This window comes from Gymnoscopelus microlampas (assembly GCF_963454915.1).
Source record: "Gymnoscopelus microlampas genome assembly, chromosome: 1".
Classification (NCBI taxonomy): Eukaryota; Metazoa; Chordata; class Actinopteri; order Myctophiformes; family Myctophidae; genus Gymnoscopelus; species Gymnoscopelus microlampas.
The window spans coordinates 37,979,932-38,001,550 of record NC_139962.1 but is presented as its reverse complement, the minus strand read 5'-3'; the positions used below and the strand labels follow the sequence as shown (position 1 = coordinate 38,001,550).

The 21,619-nt window shown below is 41.2% G+C and overlaps 1 protein-coding gene across 2 annotated transcripts in view; it reads left to right on the top strand.

Annotated features, from left to right (window-relative positions):
* Positions 1 to 21,245, top strand: part of itga11a (integrin, alpha 11a) — a 58,972-nt gene extending 37,727 nt beyond the window's left edge. The window contains exons 14-30 of one of the 2 annotated variants that reach the window (XM_084059367.1): positions 1,630 to 1,833; positions 3,734 to 3,864; positions 4,294 to 4,460; positions 6,788 to 6,927; positions 7,353 to 7,463; positions 7,602 to 7,687; positions 7,942 to 8,152; positions 9,420 to 9,518; positions 13,940 to 14,016; positions 14,296 to 14,379; positions 14,655 to 14,745; positions 15,546 to 15,659; positions 17,392 to 17,475; positions 17,574 to 17,684; positions 18,006 to 18,101; positions 18,944 to 19,057; positions 19,842 to 21,245. In XM_084059367.1, the coding sequence (XP_083915493.1) occupies positions 1,630 to 1,833; positions 3,734 to 3,864; positions 4,294 to 4,460; positions 6,788 to 6,927; positions 7,353 to 7,463; positions 7,602 to 7,687; positions 7,942 to 8,152; positions 9,420 to 9,518; positions 13,940 to 14,016; positions 14,296 to 14,379; positions 14,655 to 14,745; positions 15,546 to 15,659; positions 17,392 to 17,475; positions 17,574 to 17,684; positions 18,006 to 18,101; positions 18,944 to 19,057; positions 19,842 to 19,910 (1,989 nt within the window). In that variant the 3' untranslated portion in view covers positions 19,911 to 21,245. Of the gene's footprint in view, positions 1 to 1,629; positions 1,834 to 3,733; positions 3,865 to 4,293; positions 4,461 to 6,787; positions 6,928 to 7,352; positions 7,464 to 7,601; positions 7,688 to 7,941; positions 8,153 to 9,419; positions 9,519 to 13,939; positions 14,017 to 14,295; positions 14,380 to 14,654; positions 14,746 to 15,545; positions 15,660 to 17,391; positions 17,476 to 17,573; positions 17,685 to 18,005; positions 18,102 to 18,943; positions 19,058 to 19,826 lie in introns of both variants that reach the window. The other variant, XM_084059366.1, reaches the window with a different exon arrangement.
* The last annotated feature ends 374 nt before the right edge of the window (positions 21,246 to 21,619 follow it).

Here is a 21,619-nt window from a genome sequence, read left to right as displayed (position 1 = left end):
TCGTGAGCCACTGCAGTTACAGTGTGTATGGTCTGTATGGTCAGTAATGCTTTTTCCACAATCCATATGTTTCAAATTAAGTCCTGGCTGTTCCCATTCTCTCTGTCTCTCTCCAGCTTTGTCACACATACACGCACCTCAGGTAGCTGAGAAGTAGAGTCTACTTCCTTAAATCAACTCCCTTTCCGTATATTCAACTGAAAAAATAAGTGAGCTCATGTTTCGTCTGCTGACGATGTCATAAATTGTGAAGAATATTGGGACAGCAAGTGGAGTGGTGATATGCATGGCTAATGATGGGCTCAATTCTCCCTTTCATTAGAATACCGGGGAATCATACCTTTCCCTCTAATTCTTTTCCAGATGGTTAATTTTGTTCAGATTTCAGACATGGGATACTTTCCATCTGACTTCATAACCACAAAAACTGTGGGGGAAGGGCTTGCAAACTAGCCCAACATAGTGTAAAAATAACTAAACAGAAACTCCTTGAATGCTGCAAAAATTCATGCTATTAGGAAGTGCAGAGTTCAACTGGCACTATAATCACTTTAACCCTATATATATATAATTGACCGGGATCCCCAAGGGTCTATGCTTGCCCCCCTCCTTTTTTCCCTCTACTACAAATGTCTTCACCAAAAATAACCTATTATGACATGCCCAGAATAGGGACACTGGCGTTCAAGTAATCATTGCTTTAGGCTATTTAGTGTTTGTTCAGTAATAGGGTTCCCCCATCTCCGCAGCTCTTAATTAAGTAAACAGAAAATACATTTTGAGGTTGCGATACCAATTGCATTCAGTCAAGAGAGAAAACTCATACACAATACAAGATAAACAAGTAAAATTGGCAAGCTCACAACGCACTGGCTATTTTGGCCGAATGTTTGCAAACTTTCGCCGAATGTTAGCCTTATTATGACATGCCTAGTATAGGAATGCTAGGGTTTATGTAGTTAAGATAACAATCCTCCTTGATCTTGTACGTGTTGGCTTGTTTACTTGCAATTAATTTGAGGCCAATGCCAGAGGACATGGATCTACCCACAGCAGGACATTGAAGATTGTTGGACCAAGACCCTATTTCCTTGACATATGGCTTGTTTGGAAAGAGACTTCCTTTGGCATGTGCTTTTGTTTGTGAAGGAGAATGCATGCTATAAAGTTTGTGCTTGTATAAGTGTTGTGTAATAAGCAAGGGTAGAATGAAAACATGTTTGTTTGTGTTTGTGCGTGTGTCTGTGTGTATGTGTGCGTGTGTGCGTGTGTGCGTGTGTGCGCGCGCGCGCGCGTGTGTGTGTGTGTGTGTGTGTGTGTGTACGTGCGTGCTGCGCAATATTGCTTTTAGGTCTTGGGAAGTTGGTGTTATGCTTATACAACATTATTGTGTACGTAGGCATTATCTATATACAATATTGATCATATACTGTAATAGGATAAACAAGGTGACAAAAGTAATTTCACTGTGGAATCAAATAGCATAAATGGTGACAGGGATGCTGTCTGTCCTGTCTAAAAACGAACAATGAGAGACATCTATGAACACATTACTTTCAAACTACAAATCTGTGTGTCAACAACATGAGATAAAAGCTGTGGCATCATTAAGTGTCCCTCCCTCCTCAGAATCGGTTCATCCTAGAGGGGGCACTAGAGATCCATAATGGTGGCCAGAATGCCCGCTTTGGCTCTTCCCTTGCTCCTGTTCCTGACCTGAATGGCGACGGCTTCAATGACCTGGTGGTGGGGGCCCCATTGGAAGATGACCACAAAGGAGCAATTTACATCTTCTTCAGCCAGCAGAACAGAATACTACGCAAATACAAACAGGTATTGTTAATGGTGTGCCGAAGTATCACATCATGCCCCCTGGGTCACAGCAGGGTTTTTCCCATTCAAAATCCCTTTTTTAATATCACGTCATAAGAACAATGTTCCAAAAATAGAAAATATAAATGATTTTACTCATATGGTTATGAAGCATCAACTGACAGTTAAAAGGTACTAATGTATCCAAAGAAGAGTAAGAAAACAAAGGGCCACCTACAAATCGACTGCAATTCTTGCTGTGGATTATTGAGGCCATAGAAGCCTGGTGTCCAAATCTGGTATGGCAAGACTTCAGCATTTAGAACGCTACTGCACATGCTTCTGTCGTCTGAAACGCGAGTGCGCCTGCTCAATTGGCTCCAACGTTGGAGCATTTATGGAAATGATCGTAAATGGATGCTTCTATATCCCGATCGCCATGGCAGGCTATATGGTAGCGACTTGTTAATCACAACGTAGATGCGCCATAAAGCATACCCTGCTTTATGGTCTTTACTCTAAATAGGACCATAATTTGCTAAATTAACAACACTCTTTTTCAATACAACATGATGTAACATCATGTTGTATTGAAAAAGACTTGAAACTAGTGATGGAAAACATAAACTCATTTGGAAATGTTTACTTAGCAGGGTCATGTTCCATTTGACTTCCATGCAATCAAACTTCTTTTTGGAACCAAGCAGGAAGCTTTCGGCCTGACAAATGAAGCCAGAGCAGAAGTGTCTCGTCCTGCATTATATCTACTGGCCAGCAGGGAGTGACTCCACTGGTTGGCAGTCTGGTTGGCAGCCTGGCAGCCAGGAACAATATATTTCCTATGACCTAATTTACTGGTAATTTTATGCTAACTCAGGTTTGGGTTGTTTATTTTCTCATTTACACACCATAGCCCGTAGCAACACTGCAGACAGTCAAACTGTTGTACTCGAAGACTTCCTCAACAGTGTGAACTGGATGGGTCCAATTTTACATTCAACTTGATTCAATCATTCAACTAACTTGCTCTGGCGCAGCTATGACCACAATTCTATTAACCTCCTTGCGTCACCAGGCTTTCTGCATGCAGAACCTGTGGAAAGCCTGGTTTCTACTCAGTTTCTACCAGTGCTATGACGTCAATCATCTATGACAGTAGTATGATGTCATTATTATGACGGCAGTTATTTGGACAATGCTCCTGCGGCCACCTCCAACTCATTCCTTTCACTTCCAGTATTCCAGTATAAGTTTAAGTTCTAAAAAGTTAGAAATAATAATAAAACAAATCATTAATTATGTGAATACAAAATGTGCTGGTCCAGTACTGTGCGAGATTAGCCCCAGACAGACACATTGACACACACAGCCCCTTTTCTAGACATCTCTCATCCGAGGAGCCACACTATAAAAGAAACATTGATCTCTTTATCAAATGTAGGCTACTATTCATAATCACAGTCCCTATGAAGTTGAGAGGGTCTCCAGTTTAAAATTCCCCATGTGCATATCTCAGAGGACCTGACTTGGAGCCTTAACACCTTCAGTCTGGTCAAGAAGGCCCAGAAACGTCTGTTTTTCCTTAGCACTCCCACAGAAGCTGCTTATCAACTTCTACCGCTCTACCATAGACAGTATCCTGACTTATGCCTGTACGGTGGTACTCCAGCTGCACTGATGCAGAGAGAAAAGATCTGCAGCAGGTGGTTAAGACAGCGCAGTGGAACATCGGCTCTCCGCTACCACGCCTGAGTGACATCCACTCTAGCCGTCTCCACAAGCGGGCCTCGAAGATCTTATCTTATCTTATCTTACAATATGTTATCTTATGAGGCTTCAATAATAGTCTCATTGTATTGTAGTAAGCTGTCATTTCTTCAGAGCCTTCAACATCCAAACCTTTATGTCTCTTTTTTCTCAGAGGATAGCAGCAGCCGACTTGGCCCCTGGCCTGCAATACTTTGGCCGTAGCATCCATGGGAACATGGACATGAATGAGGATGGTTTAGTGGACTTGGCAGTGGGTTCCCTGGGTGCAGCTGTTCTCCTCTGGTTGGTATTTCACCTATAGTCAGTGGATGATAGTATTTCACCTTTAGTCAGTGGATGATAGTATATATACAACATATAATCTTTATCTCTTAAATGTTAAAAATAAACCCAACATGAAAGTATAGGCTTTTAACATTTAAAACGGAATTTTACTGACATGTTAGCAGAGATGAAGAAGACCTGTACAATGCACTCTTTTTGTGTTTTTTGGGGGTTCATTAATAATATTTTAGCCCAATGATTTACCCCTCCCTCTAAGACCGCTGTAGAGTAAAGCAGAGGTTAAATGCAAAGACTTCATTGTAGATGTTTTCCCCTCTAAAATCCAGCGGAACAGGAACATGAGTCAGACGTTGACTGTGGTTTGAGTTTTCCTTTAACGCTATTTTAAACTTTGGAACACTTTTACTTTGAACTCTGTTTTCATAGGTCACGCAGTGTTGTCCAGATACATGTCAGCATCCGGTTTGAGCCAGACAAGATCAACATGTTTGTTAAGGATTGTCGACGAGGGGGCAAAGACGTGACCTGTATGTCAGCCATAGTGTGCCTCAATGTCACTGCCAAGACTGCCATTCCATCTACACAGGAAATAGGTAGGCCAACCAAACCAACCAAGCCCCCCCCCCCCCCACACACACACACACACAGAGAGAGAGAGAGAGAGAGAGAGAGAGACTGTTTGGAAAGCCTGTTTATTTCCCTTTAAAATGGTGCCTCATTTGTAAGGAACATGCATTTGTGGGATGAGCAGCGCAGCTGAGAATGTGGGTTGTGGCATAAAACCTTCTCTGCCAAACAGCTTATTCTGCTGTTGCTGTTGACTCTTGTTTTGTTTTGTTTTTTAAAGATATTTTTTGGGGGTCTTTTTCTGCCTTTATTGATAGGAAAGTAGGCTGACAGGAAATGGGGAGAGAGAATGGGGGGGGGGTGACACACAGCAAAGGCCGTCGGGATTGGGAGTCAAACCTGCGACGCTCTGTCAAGCTGGATTACCAGCGTGTGTGGTATATACGCCTGGACCGCTAGGCCAGCGGGCGCCCTTGACTCTTGTTTTGAGCTAATACTATACCCCAGGTGCCCATGGTATATCTAGGGGTATGTGGCGGTACATGGGGTACCTGGGAAGCTCTGTGTCTCCCCATAGGATTCCCCTCTTAACAGGAGGTCCTGGGCTGTTCCCTTCTCCCCTCTCTGGGCAAAACCTCCATAAAAACAGAGGGACTATGGGAAAAGGAAGGCCTGTACCTCCGATAGAATTAGTGGAACAGCCCCTTAATGGCCTGGAGGTCTGTTAGAATGGGATCCTATGGGGAGACCCGGAGGCCCCCACAGGTTCCCCATTTACCTGATGTACCCCATGTACCCTGAGATACCATGGGTACCTTGGGGCCCTGGGTAGGAAGCTCAAAACGCGAGTTAATAGCAACAGCAGAATAAGCTGTTTTAGCATTAGCAGAGATTTGTCAAAATGTTCATGGGCACAACCCACATACTCAGCTGCGCTGTTCATCCCACAAATGCATGTTCCTTACGTATGGGGCACCATTTTAAAGGTAAATAAACAGGCTTTCCAATGGTATAAAAGTTATTGCCAAGAAACATTGTTACGATTATCTACTGTACCAAATTTCCAAACTTGTTTTTATATATTTACACCCTAAATGACACCCTTGGTGGAACGTGTTACTAAATGAAATGATTGAGGTGTTCTGGCAATAAATCATCCCATACACATACAAGTACAGGGTTATTTTTTATTGCAGTTAGTTTTAAAACATTGGACATAGGCTTACGTTTCACTTTGTACTGGGGATAAGAGATCCAGAGATCAAGAGGGGTTTATTTGTCTCACTCAAGGAAGATGCACAAGGAAGGTGTGCTGGGATGTGTTTGGGCAATAGCTAAACTTTTGACCCTGCTCTGTCTTTATCAAATCCCCAGACAGACAGAGTGGGAGAAGTACAGAGGGGGTTATCTTGTCTTCTGCAGTTGTATACAGTGGAACGTATTCATTTGATTTTCCTCTCAGTGTCATGTCTGGCTAGTAATTTGCGGCAGATGTGCTGATGTTTGTGAGTTGACCCTGCTGTACCGTAGAATCTGTTTTCTGCAGTCTCAGTGAAGTTAGAACAACCAGACTCAGGAAAACCACCATAGTCAGCTAGATATAGTAAACTGGGTTTGGATGACATCATTAGCTATTTGAGGCACAACGAGGACAAGAACAGTGTATCACACTCTCTAAAAAACAATCGCACACAACACAATTACCTGTAACTGCCTCAGAATACATAGACCTGAGCAGCCATCAGATTGGGTAACAGGTGATATAGATAATTAACGACTTGAAACAGGATGAAACTACTGGTACTGTATACCTTTGTTTTCTATATCTACAACTTAAGCCATTGGATGTACTGTATTTCCATAACACATTCAGAGGAGGCGCCATAATGGCACTATCATTGTATTCTCATGGTCTGTTTTTGTACTGTAGACATTTCTCCATGCTATGAAAATGCAAGCGAATGAATGCATCCCTTTTAAAATGGTGTAGCTTGGTATTCACTTCAAAAGCCAGCAGGCCTGTGCTTCCCCATTCCCCAACCAGCTCTCTTCGCATTTAAAACTTCATTCTTTCAAATACTTAATTCAATCAAGTCACAGAACAAATGCTGACTTCAAGGAACTGTTTGAAGTGGCACAATAATTGCTGTCAGACTCAGATTCCTAGTTTTGTTTGTTACACATTTGTCATATTTCCAGAATTTTATGAAGTGCAGTAATGCCAAACAGGCTGTTACCACACATAGCCTAGTCAATAAGCATGGAATAGATTCCAAATGTTTACAAATTAACACATAAGAATAGGATCTTTACAGATTGTAATGTCATGCTTTGTCTGCCTACTGTCCACTAGCGATCAAATACAACATGTCGACTGCCGAGCGCCGCTTCAACCCTCGAGCCATTATGGACAACCCTGAAAAGCTACAGCTTCAGAATTTGACTCTACTGCCCGGGAAAGAGACCTGTGAACACATCTATTTCCATGTTATAGTGAGTCCTTGTCACTGTTTCAGGTCATATGTCACATGTTGTAAATGTCATATGTTGATATGACAATTTCATATTTCTTCAAATGTACTTAGAGGAATTTTTGGGAATAAAAAGACTCTGCTGCTGATACTGTACAGTAGGTGTAGTGAACTGTGTGTGTATCTTAGTGGGACGTACAACACACATTTAAGTTACCATGTGCTAATCTTCTTCTTCTTCTCCTTTTTCTTTTTTTTCTTCTTCTTCTGCCTCCTCTTCTGCCTCCTCTCCTTCTTCTTCTTCTTCTTCTTCTTCTTCTTCTTCTTCTTCTTCTTCTTCTTCTTCTTCTTCTTCTTCTTCTTCTTCTTCTTCTTCTTCTTCTTCTTCTTCTTCTTCTTCTTCTTCTTCTTCTTCTTTGTGTAATCATGTACAACGCTGTACTACAGGAGACCACAGACTATGTAAGGCCCATTGTGTTTTCGGTCCAAGCGGGGATGCAGGATGCTGAGCATGGGCCACTTCTGGATGACAGCTGGCCCACTGTTGTAAGGACAGAGGTAAGACAGACCTGACCTGACCACTAATCACACGCACGCACGCACACACGCAAGCACGCACGCGCACACCTGTATTTATTCACTTGATATGTATTTATTTTGCACTCGAATTCCTATATCTTGTCTGTGTTGCCATAGCTGCCCTTCTGGAATGGCTGTGACGAGGATGACCGCTGCATACCAGACCTATCACTGCAGAGTGTTACAGACCTGATGACTCGGAAGTATGCACACATACAGTACATTCATCACCATTCATCATCCACAAGCTCGAAACGTGGGGCGAAGCGACGCATTTTGAGCTTGTAGATCAGCTACTTTTGCAATTTTTTTATTTGAATCCTGAAAAGTAACAGTTTTGGACATATGACAGAGACGATATATAGCTTACGGTTGTGATTGATGATTTCTCTTCAAGTAGAATTGTACCATACCACCCTCATTCTCAGTGTTCACTGTTGTTGTCCCTCTCTCCCAGTCAGTTCTGTGGACAGGCTGTACACTCCCGTGGTGCATTCTGCCGTCGTCAGAGTGAAGGAGGGCTGGAGGGGTCCGAGCGGGTCCTGGAGGAAAACAGAAGGAGGATGGTGGTGGATGTTCGACTGGATAACAAAGGAGAGAATGCCTATGGCGCTCGCCTCAACATCACCTACACTCCCAATTTACGTTTCTCCAGCCTTATAGTCAAGGTATGGCCAGTATAATGTAATGTGATGCAACATTATCAGTGCATGTATAATTATGATGATTAATAATAATAATAACTATATCATTATAATTGTATATCATAATTATTGTCTCCGCCAGGCCGAAGGCATGGCGAGAGAGTATGTTTTACCCCCTGTCCGTCCGTCCGTGTGTCCGTCCGTCCTTCTGTCTGCGAGCAGCTAATCTCCGTCACCGCTTGCCCGGTCGCTGTGAAACTGCGCACACACACTCCCTGGATGCCACATGGGCCTGTCATAGCGCCACCAGGATGCCAATTTGTGCAAAACCCATTTTTGGATATTACTAATATAGATTTTATCCAAACGTCAGTCAAATCGGTATACAGTATCTCTATAGTCATGTGATCAACACGGATCTGTCCGATTTCCCATATTCCATCGTCATTGCCTAAGGTTGGCTTCCAAAGTTTACAGGATTGGTCCGTTTTGAACAAAATGCCTCAAATCATGAACGCAGCATGCGATTTCCGTGAAATTGTGCACGTAGATTCCCACTTGGCCCAGGAAGAAATGCCACTTGAAAACGTTCACATCAGCCTCATGGTGGCGCTATAACAAGCCGATTCCCGTTTTTACCTATTACTGCACCGATCTGCGTGAAACTTTGCACGCTCACTCCCTAGATGCCAAGGAAAAACCTTTGCCCTGCATTTTTTTACATCTGCCTTTTAGAGCACCACCAGGAGGCTGACTTTTGTAAAACAAATGTTTTCCTCTTACTCCTTCAGATTCTGTCCAAAAACCTCACAAATCGGTACACAGTATCTCTATAGTCATGTGATCAAGATGGATGTGTCCGATATATGAAATTTTGTATATACATTCCCACTAGGCCGAGGAAGAAATGCCCCCCTTTTCACATTGGCCTGTTATAGCGCCACCAGAAGGTCTAATTTAGCAAACCACATTTTTGGAACAAAATCATGAATGCAGTGTCCGATTGCTGTGAAAAGCCTAAGAAGAAATGGAACCCTTTTCACATTGGCCTATTATAGCGCCACCAGGAGGCCATAATAACCTACCTGACCTGGCGGATACTTGTGCTCCAAGCAGCACTTTTTTTTTTTTTTTTTACAAACCAAACCCTGATTATGAGACAGTAATTCTTCAGATTGTGCTTTCTGCAGAAAAGCCATCCACATACCTTTTATTATGTTGCAGATGTACAAAAAAAAACAAAAAGATTTCATTCTAATTATCAGCGAGTTTGTTATTCTTCTCAATCCAGGACAACTCAGACATCAAGATAGAGTGTCGCACTGAGGACAGGCTGCGAAATGAAAAGATCTGCAATGTCAGCACACCCTTTATGAGAGCCAAGGCTCAGGTGAGTTAACAAACCAATTATAGTGCACACTGAGAAGACATGTCGTGTTAAAGGAACTGTCACATTTGTGGACGTTTAGTTGTGCCATTGAATGTGTCAATCACTGCAATAATGTTTTGCTTTCTATAATACCTATTACCAACTGAGAAAACTTTTTTTTTGTCCCATTCTGAACATGGAGCATTGATGTCTGAACCAGTAATACAGAGTAATTCATTCAGCACTTGTATGTCACCACACACAGACTATCTGTGTTGATGAACTTCATGTACGCCTATTGATACAGTGGAATATCCCTTTAACAAAGCAACCTGACTACTGGCCCCCTCATGTTTTGGTATGATGTCCACCAAACAAAAAATATTTACACAACATTAACCCGATACTACAAATGCCTGCCAAATCAGTAGTTCTCACACTTTCAAAATGTTTCTATAATGTAAAAAAAAATAGATGTACAAGCTTGTATATCTGCTATTTTTGATTAGCCAACGCAAAAATCTTAAAGACACAGATGCTTTCCTGGTTTTAATGGTTAATGAGTTAATTACAACCATAAAGATTCAAAATGATCATGAAATTATAGAAAAAATATCCATTTAGACACATTGAGGGATATAGGGGACCAAAACATGCAAGGCTTCGGTAGACTGTGACAGACCGGTTAATGATCAGGTTAATGATCAGTTTAAGAACCGACAGGCCAGCATGGTTAATGATCAGTTTAAGAACCACAGGGCATCCACAGAGACCCACATTAGTTCTGGTATGTGATAATCCCAGTCTTTGTGGTGAATGTCATGTACAGAACATCAGCACTCAAACAGATTACGAATAATGTATCCTTTGTTGATAGACCGTGTCGTACAACAAACATAACGTATTTTCAACGACAACAAAAGTGTTGCACTTAGGCTACTTGGTCGGTAAACAAAGTGTAAATTAGTCTTAAGGATCACTGTTTATAACAGATTGTTTAGCTGTTTAGACTGTTGAATAGTATGTTATTAATTAAGCTATTTCCAACTTTTCCAAGGATTTAAAACTTTTCCCAAATTATTGTATCTACCTCGAGTAAGTCCTGCCCTCTGTTGTCCTTACAGCCAAAACAACTCATCAAACCTATTGGTTGCTCAACATTATTTACAGATCCGTGGCGTGTATGGCATTCAGGCCAGGGCACACAAAGTATCATATTAACATGGAAACTCCATTCCCTGTAATCCCTCTTTTCTTTTTCATCGAGCACTTATGTCTCTTAAGTGCTCTTAAAACTTAAGACCTCTTCATTTTTATTACAATCCTAAGGGGAAGTGTGACATGACGTGCATTCATTGCAACAAGAGAGTAGCTAGACATTTAGAAAAGAGTAGCCTGCCTTGTACACACTTAACCTCACATTAATATCTCAAACATATAATAATAAACAATACCATATTTTCACAATTAAGGAGTTAATTCCTTCTTTATTTTCTTCTTCCCACCCCCCCCAGCAGGGCTATCCAGGCCTTTTTAGGTTATTGTCTCCGCCAGGCAGAAAGACATGGCCGCTTTGGCCTGGCCGAGACTATGTTTTGCACCCCGTCCGTGTCCGTCCGTCCGTCCGTCCGTCCGTGTGTGTGTGTGTGTGTGTCCGCCCGGTCGCTGCAAAACTGTGCACACACACTCCCTGGATGCCAAAGCCGAACCTCTGCCCCAACATTTTCAGATTGCCCTTTTATAGCGCCACCAGGAGGCCGATTTTTGCAAAACATTTTTTTTATATTACTCCTACAGATTCTGTCCAAACCTCACGCAAATCGGTGCACAGTATCTCTATAGTCATGTCATCAACCGATTTTACATATTCCATCCTGATTGATTAAAGGTTCTATGACATTCCGAGGAGCACTTTTTCTAGTTGAGCATAAAATTGTACATGAAAATTGCTGTGACTCCAGTGGACTATATTGCCTATAATAATATTGTGACCAACTTGGAACTCTGTTAGGGATTCTTTTTTTCCCCACTTCTCTGGCATAGCCTCAATCTTTTGTGTAATGTCTGCAATATGTATTTGACTTTATATTTTGAAGTATGTTATATTTATAGTGTTGCCTTAAGTTTCAGTTTTTCAGAAAACGTTGATTGAATTAACTATGAGAGGGACATTGATGGCACATGGTCGGACACTTTTCAAAGTATTGCTACTAAAGCGTAGCCACTATTGTGTGCACCACTGCTATCCAATGCAACAGACTGCTGTTATAGTCGCTCCGCCATTAAGAAAGGCACTGTTGTGGATAATAAAGTGATCTTGGCGAGGGGCATTCATGTGAACAATCAGACCGTGACATACAGGCATGCAAATACGTTTACACATGCACAGGCACATGCACGTCACACTCATGCACACGCACGCGCGCGCGCACACGCACGCACGCACGCACGCACGCACCCACGGCCCAAAGCCATCGGTTCTAATCCCCTCCCCACCATATATAACCCAACCACGTCATTAGCACAAATAACGATCATCTCCTTGACAACAAAACGAGATCTCTTTATTTCCTGCATCACTCCCCAGCAACTAAACCAGTGGATGTGGACTCCAGTCACCCTTTAAAATGCACTGAATGATTCATACATAGTCATTCATTTTGGATGTGTACCAGAGGCCACAAGGCTGATCTGTTCTGGTCGAGAGCCTTTTAAAATGCGGCACGGAACTAAACAAGACTCCTCGTGCAACAGTGCGGCTGCCAAACCAGCTAAGTCAAACTACCATGTACCCTGAAGGAAAGTTGGAGCCTCAGGGCAAGCTGTGTAAAGTAGCCAGTTAACAATAATGTTTCTACTTGGCCAGCTTCTACATCAGTAGAGACAGTCTTAGCTGTTGTTCTGAAACGGTATTGCTGAGAGGTACCATTTCTGAAAACCATAATTTTTTGGTTTGTTTGTGCGTTAGGTATTGTATTGATTGTGTGTGTGCATGCATGCGTGCGTGCGGGTGTGTGGGTGGCTTGTTGAAGAAATTGGCTCTGATGAGGAAGGGAAGTTTCAGGCATTTGATTTTCCATGTTCAACTATGCCGGTTCAAGAATCTGCCCTAGACATTGACATTGAGGACTTCCAAACCCACACCATTGTGTGTGTGTGTGTGTGTGTGTGTGTGTGTGTGTGTGTGTGTGTGTGTGTGTGTGTGTGTGTGTGTGTGTGTGTGTGTGTGTGTGTGCGTGTGCGTGCGTGTGTGTGTGTGCGCGTGCGTGCGTGCGAGAGAGAGAGCAAATCCAAACCTCCCTCCTCAAGCATGCCCTCGTTCCTTTTTTTATCCTAGAATTCCCAGACAACAAAAGATTAACCTTCCACATCTGATGCATGTTGAGCAAACATAACTTGAAAAAAGACATCATTATTTCTCCTAACCAATATACATAATTACATGTAAGAAGGTTAATGTTCATGTATGGTACATACCATATCTGTGTTCTGTCAGAAATGAGTGAGTCTATTAGAGGGAAGTTAAAGTATGACTTGTTAGGCATTCCTCTGTGGCCAGACATCTCTCATCAGGACTTCATTAGAGTTATAGAGGATTGTAAACAACGCTCTCCTCTGCCTTGTTTGCTTTCTCTCTTCTACCCCCTCCCTCTCATGTGACCTGTAGCTTTATTACCCTCATCTTCTTCTCTTCTGGTTTCATTTAGTATTCATTCCTTTATCATGTGTTTCTGTTACCAGTGTTACCTCGTCTTCTTTGTCATTGTTGTAATTCACCTCTTTGATTCCATTTTATTCTGCTACTAGCTATTGCCCAAAAGTTTCAAAATAGAACAAAAAGCAAGAAATAAAATTAAATGTTGTCCATTTTCAGTAACTGATCAACAATAGTGTGTTAAAGGTCTGCGCAGACCTGCCAATATTGAATTAATTTGTGTGTATGCACTGCCCATCATGCTGGAACCAAATGCATGTATAGTGTTTGCTTTCAGAGGGGAGTTATAAAGTGTGTGTGTGTGTGTGTGTGTGTGTGTGTGTGTGTGTGTGTGTGTGTGTGTGTGTGTGTGTGTGTGTGTGTGTGTGTGTGTGTGTGTGTGTGTGTGTGTGTGTGTGTGTGTGTGTGTGTGTGTGTGTGTGTGTCTGTGTGTGTGTGTGTGTGTGTGAGAGAGAGAGAGAGAGAATGCACTCGTTTCTATGGGTTGTTCTGGACTCTGTCATTGTTGGAATCCTCAAATAGAACATGAGTAGAATATGGAATCAAGACATTTTTTAAATTGATGATGATGACAAACTTAATGATGCATTTTGAAAACGAAGATAGATGTATCAAATAAGAATTTCAGGCAGGACATTTAGATGCTGCTCACAAAAGTATTCAATTTGAATGAGTGAATCAGTAATTGAATGAATAAAGTTCAATGTTGTCCTTCTCTTCTGTGTAGGTATCATTTCGCTTGGAGTTTGAGTTCAGCCGTTCAGTGTTCCTAGATCATGTGAGGGTCATCCTGGAGGCCAGCAGGTGTGAACTCAGTCAGTCCTAATAATCTCAACTAGTTGAGTCATATTTATTATGCCCAGCTGCTTAAATCGGGAATTCATTTCCTGACGCCAGGGGACTGTATTGTGCTGCATTATGTTAATTTCTGTTGAGCTTCTGTCTATTTGGTTAAAGGAGGTCTATCCTCAAATGACTTTAATATTCTTGTTTATGCTGTCATTTGGCTTGTTCATGAGTTCAAGACGGATAAGTTGAAATTGTTTAAATACTTTGAGTTCCTTTGTCTCCTTCTCTCAACAGCGACGGAGAGGAGATGAATTCAGCGGACAATTTCAATGACATTTATTACTCGCTGAAGTACGAGGCTGACATACTTTTCACAAGGTTTGAATTTTTAACAAATGTCCTCTCCGACTTTGAACTTTGCAGTATATTTGCTCTTGTGGTAATCTATTTTTCGAAACCTTTATCTCAGCAATATAAGAATTTGGAATTTGAAAAATGCTGAATACTGACTACTACTGTATTGGGAATGTTGGGGGAACTAAATCAAATCTGTTAAGACTAGATTTTGTGTTTAGGGTTCAAGATATATTTTTCATAACATAACATTTGTCATCTATTGCCTTTGAATATCTTTGGCTTGTTTATCTTTAAAGGGATTCCATTCCAACTCGTTATGACATCAAAGCAGAGCTGTCACTTGAAACACCTGGAGTTATTGGCCCACCATTCAACTTCTCTTTCCAGGTGAGACCCAACTGCATTACTTTCAAAACTGTAGTGGAAAGAAAATACTTCAAAAGGGCACGGTCACACCGAAGTTTAATTCTACCTGAGGGTGGATTCTGCCAATGCTTTTCAATGGCAATGGCGTGGTTTGATGGTCTTGCGCATCTTCCTGTGTGTCCTTGCGTTTATGCGTTCTATACGCCATGCAGATATTTGAAGCAGATACTGTATGCTCGAGACAGATGCTGCTTTTCTCCCTCTGTCCAATCGAGTGAGTCAAAGGCGGACCATCCCAAGAGCTTGTCAAACTGGTTCTGCGTCACTCTAAAATATAATCTGAACCGTCCATCATCAAAGCGAAGTTCTTGGACCAGTCACTTGTAATCCCCTTCTTGTTTCCTATTTCCTATTTTCCCAAACTCTTTTTCTTTTCTTCCTTGTTTTAGCTTGTTGCTGTTGTATCTTCCTTTCCAATAAAGCGAGGGCAAGTGCCCTCCGCCTGTCCATTATAGACACTAAACCTGAGATCTAGTTTGATAAAGATAGCCACGGCCGCCTAATAAAGTTGGATAAAGACGCAACGTAACCGGGATACAGACAAAGCGATTGCTAGTCTACGGCTACGGGATGGTCCTGAAAGTGAGTGACAGGTGCGTCACTGGTTATTGGGACAGAAGGCGCTGCAAGCTACTCTGTCTTTTAGAATGCACTGGCTGCAAAAACAGTCGGCCGCACACAACCTGAGTTTATCAGCCAGTAGTCATAGTTTGGTGTGACTGTGCCCTAACATGAATAATTTCCTCCTTTTTATTTCTCAGATCCAGAACCTTGGATTCTTCCCAGTAAAAGATTTGCAGCTAAATATTGAAATCCCTGAAATGACAAAAAATGGAAACAGACTCCTGCAGATATCAGACTTCTATATTGACCAGGTGAGCATGAGAGCCTCTGTGACTTTGGTCTTGAAAGTCATGCTGTGTAACTTTTTAATTTAAACAAAGGTTATGTTTGATATCATTTCTCACTGGTATATTTTCACACAGCATTCCACATTCATGTTATTGTCTCCGCCAGGCCGAAAGGCATGGCGAGAGTATGTTTTACCCCCTGTCCGTCCGTCCGTCCGTCCGTGTGTCCGTGTGTGTGTGTGTCCGTCCGTCTGTGGACAGCTAATCTCTGGCACCGTTGGCTTAATCGCAGCCAAACTGTGCACACACACTCCCTGGATACCAATTCAGAACCTCTGGCCCAACTTTTTCACATGGGCCTGTGAAAGGAGGCCGATTTGTGCAAAACCCATTTTTACTCCTACAGATTTTATCCAAACATCATGCAAATCGGTACACAGTATCTCTATAGTCTCTATGTGATCAACACGGATCTGTCCAATTTTCCATATTCCATCTTCATTGGCTAAGGTTGGCTTTCAAAGTTTGCAGGATTGGTCCGTTTTGAACAGAATGCCTCAAATCATGAACGCAGCGTGCGATTTCCGTGAAATTTCACACACACATTCCCACTAGGCCAAGGAAGAAATGCCACCCTTTTCACATTGGCCTGTTATAGTGCCACCAGCAGGTCTAATTTAGCAAAACACATTTTTGGAACAAAATGCCTCAAATCATGCATGCAGTGTCCGGTTGCTGTGAAAGGCCTAAGAATAAATGTCACCCTTTTCACATTGGCCTATTAGCGCCACCAGGAGGCCACACTAACCGTACCTGACCTGGCGGAGACCTGTGCTCCGAGGAGCACTTTTTCTAGTTTAAAAATGTTTTGCTGAATGTTTGCCCTTGACACTCTCTGCAAAATAACGCAGGCACCAAAAATGTACCGGAAATGTATTTATTTATGTATTTTAAAATAATATATACCATTTCTGTATACCATTTCTGAAAACAGTTTTGCTTTCCAAAATAACCTCAGTGCAGTATTCGTTTTGGATAGGTACTTTGGTGTTTTAGTTTCAACAGAATTCTTGGAAACGCAGTTCTAACAGACAGTAGAGCTACCAGAGGTGTCGCCAAAAAAACGACTAAAATAGATGTTACACAATATGACTTTTAAAATGTTTAAAAGTATTTTTTCAGCTCATCGATTGATTCAACTAATCAGTTGCTAACTAATCAGCTTTGGGAAAAGGTCAGTGGACCCTTTTCACCACAACTATTTTGACAGCTAAACTCTAAAGCTGAAGGTAATAACGTTCATTGTTTAAGTGGTTCTGTGTGCCAGCATGAAGTTAACTGTACAGGAGCTGTCCATGCTGTACAGGTGCTGTCCAACACAACACAACACCTAAATGAAACACCCCCATAATTAACGACTTATACCCAGGACCCTACAGTATTTTTAAACTGGTGTCCCCAGGGGTCTATCCTTGGCCCCCTCTTTTTTCCCCCCTCTACACCAAATCTCTTCGCCAAAAATAGCCGATCTACAAGCTCACAACGCGTTGTGTGCTTGTAGATATTCTATTTTCACTGAATGTTCGAGCAATGCTAGAGTTCATGTGGTTAATATTATTTAATATTATTACCTAAGCAGTGTTGTATCGACAACAACAAGCCACAAGTTTCCAAACATCTTCCACATCCCAAAATCTGTCAAAACTAACAGAGACCAATGACCATGATGAGTATTTACATTTGTGTCCCAACTCAGACAGATGGTACTCACTGTATTCCACCTCAACACGTGGCAGAGAGCAGGGCATCACCCGAAGACCTCTCTCGCTTTTCCCGCCTGGTAAACCTCAGACCAACTCAACCTCATTCACACATAAACTTTCATGTATATTTACAGAAATGTAGTGCTGATGTTTGTGATCTGGTCTTTCTCTGCAGAACCGATCCAACACGTTGACTTTGCCAATCCAGTGCAATATCAACATGGCCTCTTACAGAGAAGTTGGTGTCAGAATCACAGGGGCACTGCGGATAGACGCCCTACATGCAGTGAGTACATTTTAGCCACATACACATCACATAGACACATGCATGCACATATGATGTACTGTATGTAGAAAAAGACACACGTATAATACACTTGCACACACACACACACACACACACACACACACACACACACACACACACACACACACACACACACACACACACACACACACACACACACACACACACACACACACACACACACACACACAGTGTCTGCCTTTCTTTTTCTCTCTTGTTTGTAACAAATCCGTCTTTGTAATCTTTCAGATGAGTCATGTCGCAGTAAGTGGTGATACTATGCTTTGATTTCTTATACAGCTGAAGTTTAAAATCCTGGAGCTTGTAACCAGTGCATCGGTGGAGCTCCCCTCCTCCAGCCCCATGTTTCTACATGAAGAAAGGCCTGTCAGACATGTGAGTCAACACTAACTGCTTTTGTCCCATGAGTCAAAGATCTGGAATACAAGTAGCATACAGTAGTAATCTGATCATCAGTCTCAGCTAGCCTGCATTAATACTATTAAATTAGCAAACCAACTTTCAGAACTAGAGACATTTTCTCTATTAGATTTGAAAATAGTAAAGTCAATGTACTCCATGTAACGTCATTGACTGAAAATTGGCATTAATCACTGAAACTCTTTTTAGAGTGCTTTCCAGTATACACAGTAAAATCATCTGTGTCAATTGAACTCAGAAAGTTACTGAAATGGACCTGTAAGGGTCAGACGTAAATGAACACTAAGGATTCAGTGTATAGTTAAGCATACAATAGCATCCTGTAAAGCAGCAGACCATCATACTAAGATCCAGCACAAAGCAAGCTGTGGTGCTGAGGGACCCAAAGGACCAGCAGCACTGCATGTTACATCATACTTGAATACACGAATATGTGCTGCCATCTACTGCCCTTTATGTACTACTGCATGTCATGTTCATTTGTTTTTGAGGGCTAATAGGTAGACATTGGCCAATGCAGTGTGGCTAAATCCAAGTGTTACTTTAACTCAGAGAGAGTGCAAATATAACCAAATGGATCACTCCATTTGATTACACTTGTACATTAACTGCATTACAAATGGATAAACTAACGCTGAGGAATTTTACTGTTTAATATTTAATACAGTACATGATGGGTTCTGATGTTAATATTTATGCATTTATAATGTGTATCTCACTTGTGCAAATTGAACCAATTAGGTTGATCATTCAACCACCTTGTTTTGACCCCCCATCATATGTTATGTATCTGGCAGATAATCTTGGAGATTAGGAAGGAGGGAGATTACAGAATCTCCATCTGGATTATCATCGGCAGTACATTGGGAGGGCTTTTACTGCTATTCCTGCTCATCCTGGCTCTGTGGAAGGTACTGTAAGGGTGATCTGACACATACTCTTTATGCACTATACAACACATGATTTTCAATTATAAAACATCATAACTACAAGTATCATATGTACTGTAGGTCCTAACACTGAAGACATTATTTCTGCCCGGTGGTGTAATGGTGATTTGCCTAAAGTACAGCCAGTCAGTATAGTGCTCAAATGTGGGATTGTCAGCCTGTAACGCATGTGGCATGACAGTTGAGTTGTATTCTTTGTATGTAGATAAAACCTATATGCTGTTTTGGAAAATAACAAAATTGGTAGTTGAAAAAAAATATTATAAAATTAATTTTAAGGTACTGCTACTGAACTTGGATATGTGAATGACTGTGGACACTTACATTAGGGTGGGAGTTTGGCCCCTGTTATACTATGTGCATCTTTTGAACAATGTTAAAAGCTAACTCTTACATTCACTGTTGATAGAAGAGCTGTTGAAAGATGGACACAGTTCTTGATCTGACTCTATCTAATCTAACCTGCTCCATCAGAATTACATAACTGAGTCATCATCAATAATCAATTAATAGATTGAGTAAATAGAATATTCAGGCAATGAACACTCAGGGAAAGCCACACAGTAAAATCCTCAGTGCTGTTCTTTTATCAATTTGTAACTCGGAGTGTACAAATGTGATTACATTTTGTGCACTATCAGAGTTAAATGAACACTCTGGATTTTCCTGTGCAGTCCTGTCTCTCAAATGTGTATGGTTAATCTAAATTTTCTCTGTATTTGATGCCCAGCTTGGCTTCTTTCAGAGGCAGAAGAGGAGAGATGAGGATGAGGATGAGAAGGAGGCCAATGGGAAGGTGGCGGAGGAACGGTAACGCACGTTACAAGCACCCACACCATACCTTCTCCCCAGGAGACCCAAACACTCAGGGACCATTCCACCTCTCGCCGTTCCCCAGCACCACCGTTGCACAGCATAGACGGACAGCTCCAAATGACTGCTGAAGCAAGACCTGCTCAGTGCACTGGATCTCTCCCATGTTATGATCCACAACCCCCAACGAGTCAGCACTGTCACACACACTTAGCATTTCTGCACTGTTATGACTCTAGGGCCCATTGTCTACTCAATCCACTGCCTTTGGTGTTGTCCCCCTGAAAAGTCTAATTCATGCTTTCTTGTACGACAGTGTCACTCGCTGAAAATGAAGGATTTTCAACTTTTGTTTAAAATCTGTTATGTTTGGCAAGCGACGATGTATAAATTAGGCTTAAAGCTTGGAGCTCTCTACTTTTTGGCTAAAAGCTAGAGCTTTGGTATGTTTAATTCCTGTATGAAAGAAGGATCGAGAAAGCTCTGGTTGATGGCCAGGATTCGGCCTTGAGGCAAGCACCTTTACCCAATTACTTCTATGATTGGGTAAAGCACTTTTTGTTTATTCTTAATGTGTATTTATTCTTGTGGATAATTTTAACATGTATAAAACCTCAAAGGATGCTGTTCCACCCAGACTTTCTAAAAGCATCATACTGTCTATTGCAAAACAATTATAATTTTCAAAGAAGATGGCACCTGCACCAAGATGAAGAATCAACCAAAATCACCAAAATGCAAAAAAGAATACTTGTATCTTTTCTTAAGATACAAGCATTTCAAAGGACCAAATGTACAGCGAATAACTGTGTAAGCAGACATCCTCTTTCTGACGTTTCTTATCGTCCTTCATCCTGGGAAAATTTATGGATGATTAAAAAAGAAATTCATGCACTTTTATTTTGTAGTGAAATTAACTTGAATTTTGTAAATAGTCAATACCTTTTTATACCATGTCAAATATAATATTATTTTTTCCGTATTTTCAAAAAAAGGATACAGCTTTACTTTGTAAATTACAATGGGTCATCATTGGTTTACTAAACCTGTTGCCACACAGCAGTCTGTCTTTGGATATATTTTGCATCACAACAAATAGCCTTTTAAAAGGATATGCATACAGTTCTGTGTTGCCCACAATGTCCTTCAATGGTTTATCTATGGTTCGGGTAATATGTTTAAGACTTCAAGAAGAACTGTATACGGCAATTGGATACTTTAAAGTCCAAATTTGGACAAAAAGTATGTATTTCAGAAAAACACCCCATCTGGTGTTATAACCATGAATGTCAAACTTCTATTTAATGAGCAGTGAAAAGTTGTAACACACATTGAATTAAACATCTAATTTGTATAACTATGAATTTGATTTGGTTTCTATTTTCCTGGAATTCATTGGTTATATGGATGGCTAGGCATGTAGAGTTTCTAATACAAATCAATAGAGAAATATCCTGTTATAAGTGTGAAACTGACAAATGTACATTTGATTTTAGTGATGCGGTAGTTCTGAGGGATGACTGAGGAAAGTCCCTAGAATAATAAAAAATTGCTGAATTCATCAAAATAAGGTATTTACTTTTAGGCTCAATTACAAAATGTAGGCTATCACCAGAATGGGTATCCTTGTTCACAGAAATAAGCCACAACTACAGCTTATAGATATAAAATACACCTATCTATGCTAAATAAATTAAATCAGATTTTCAA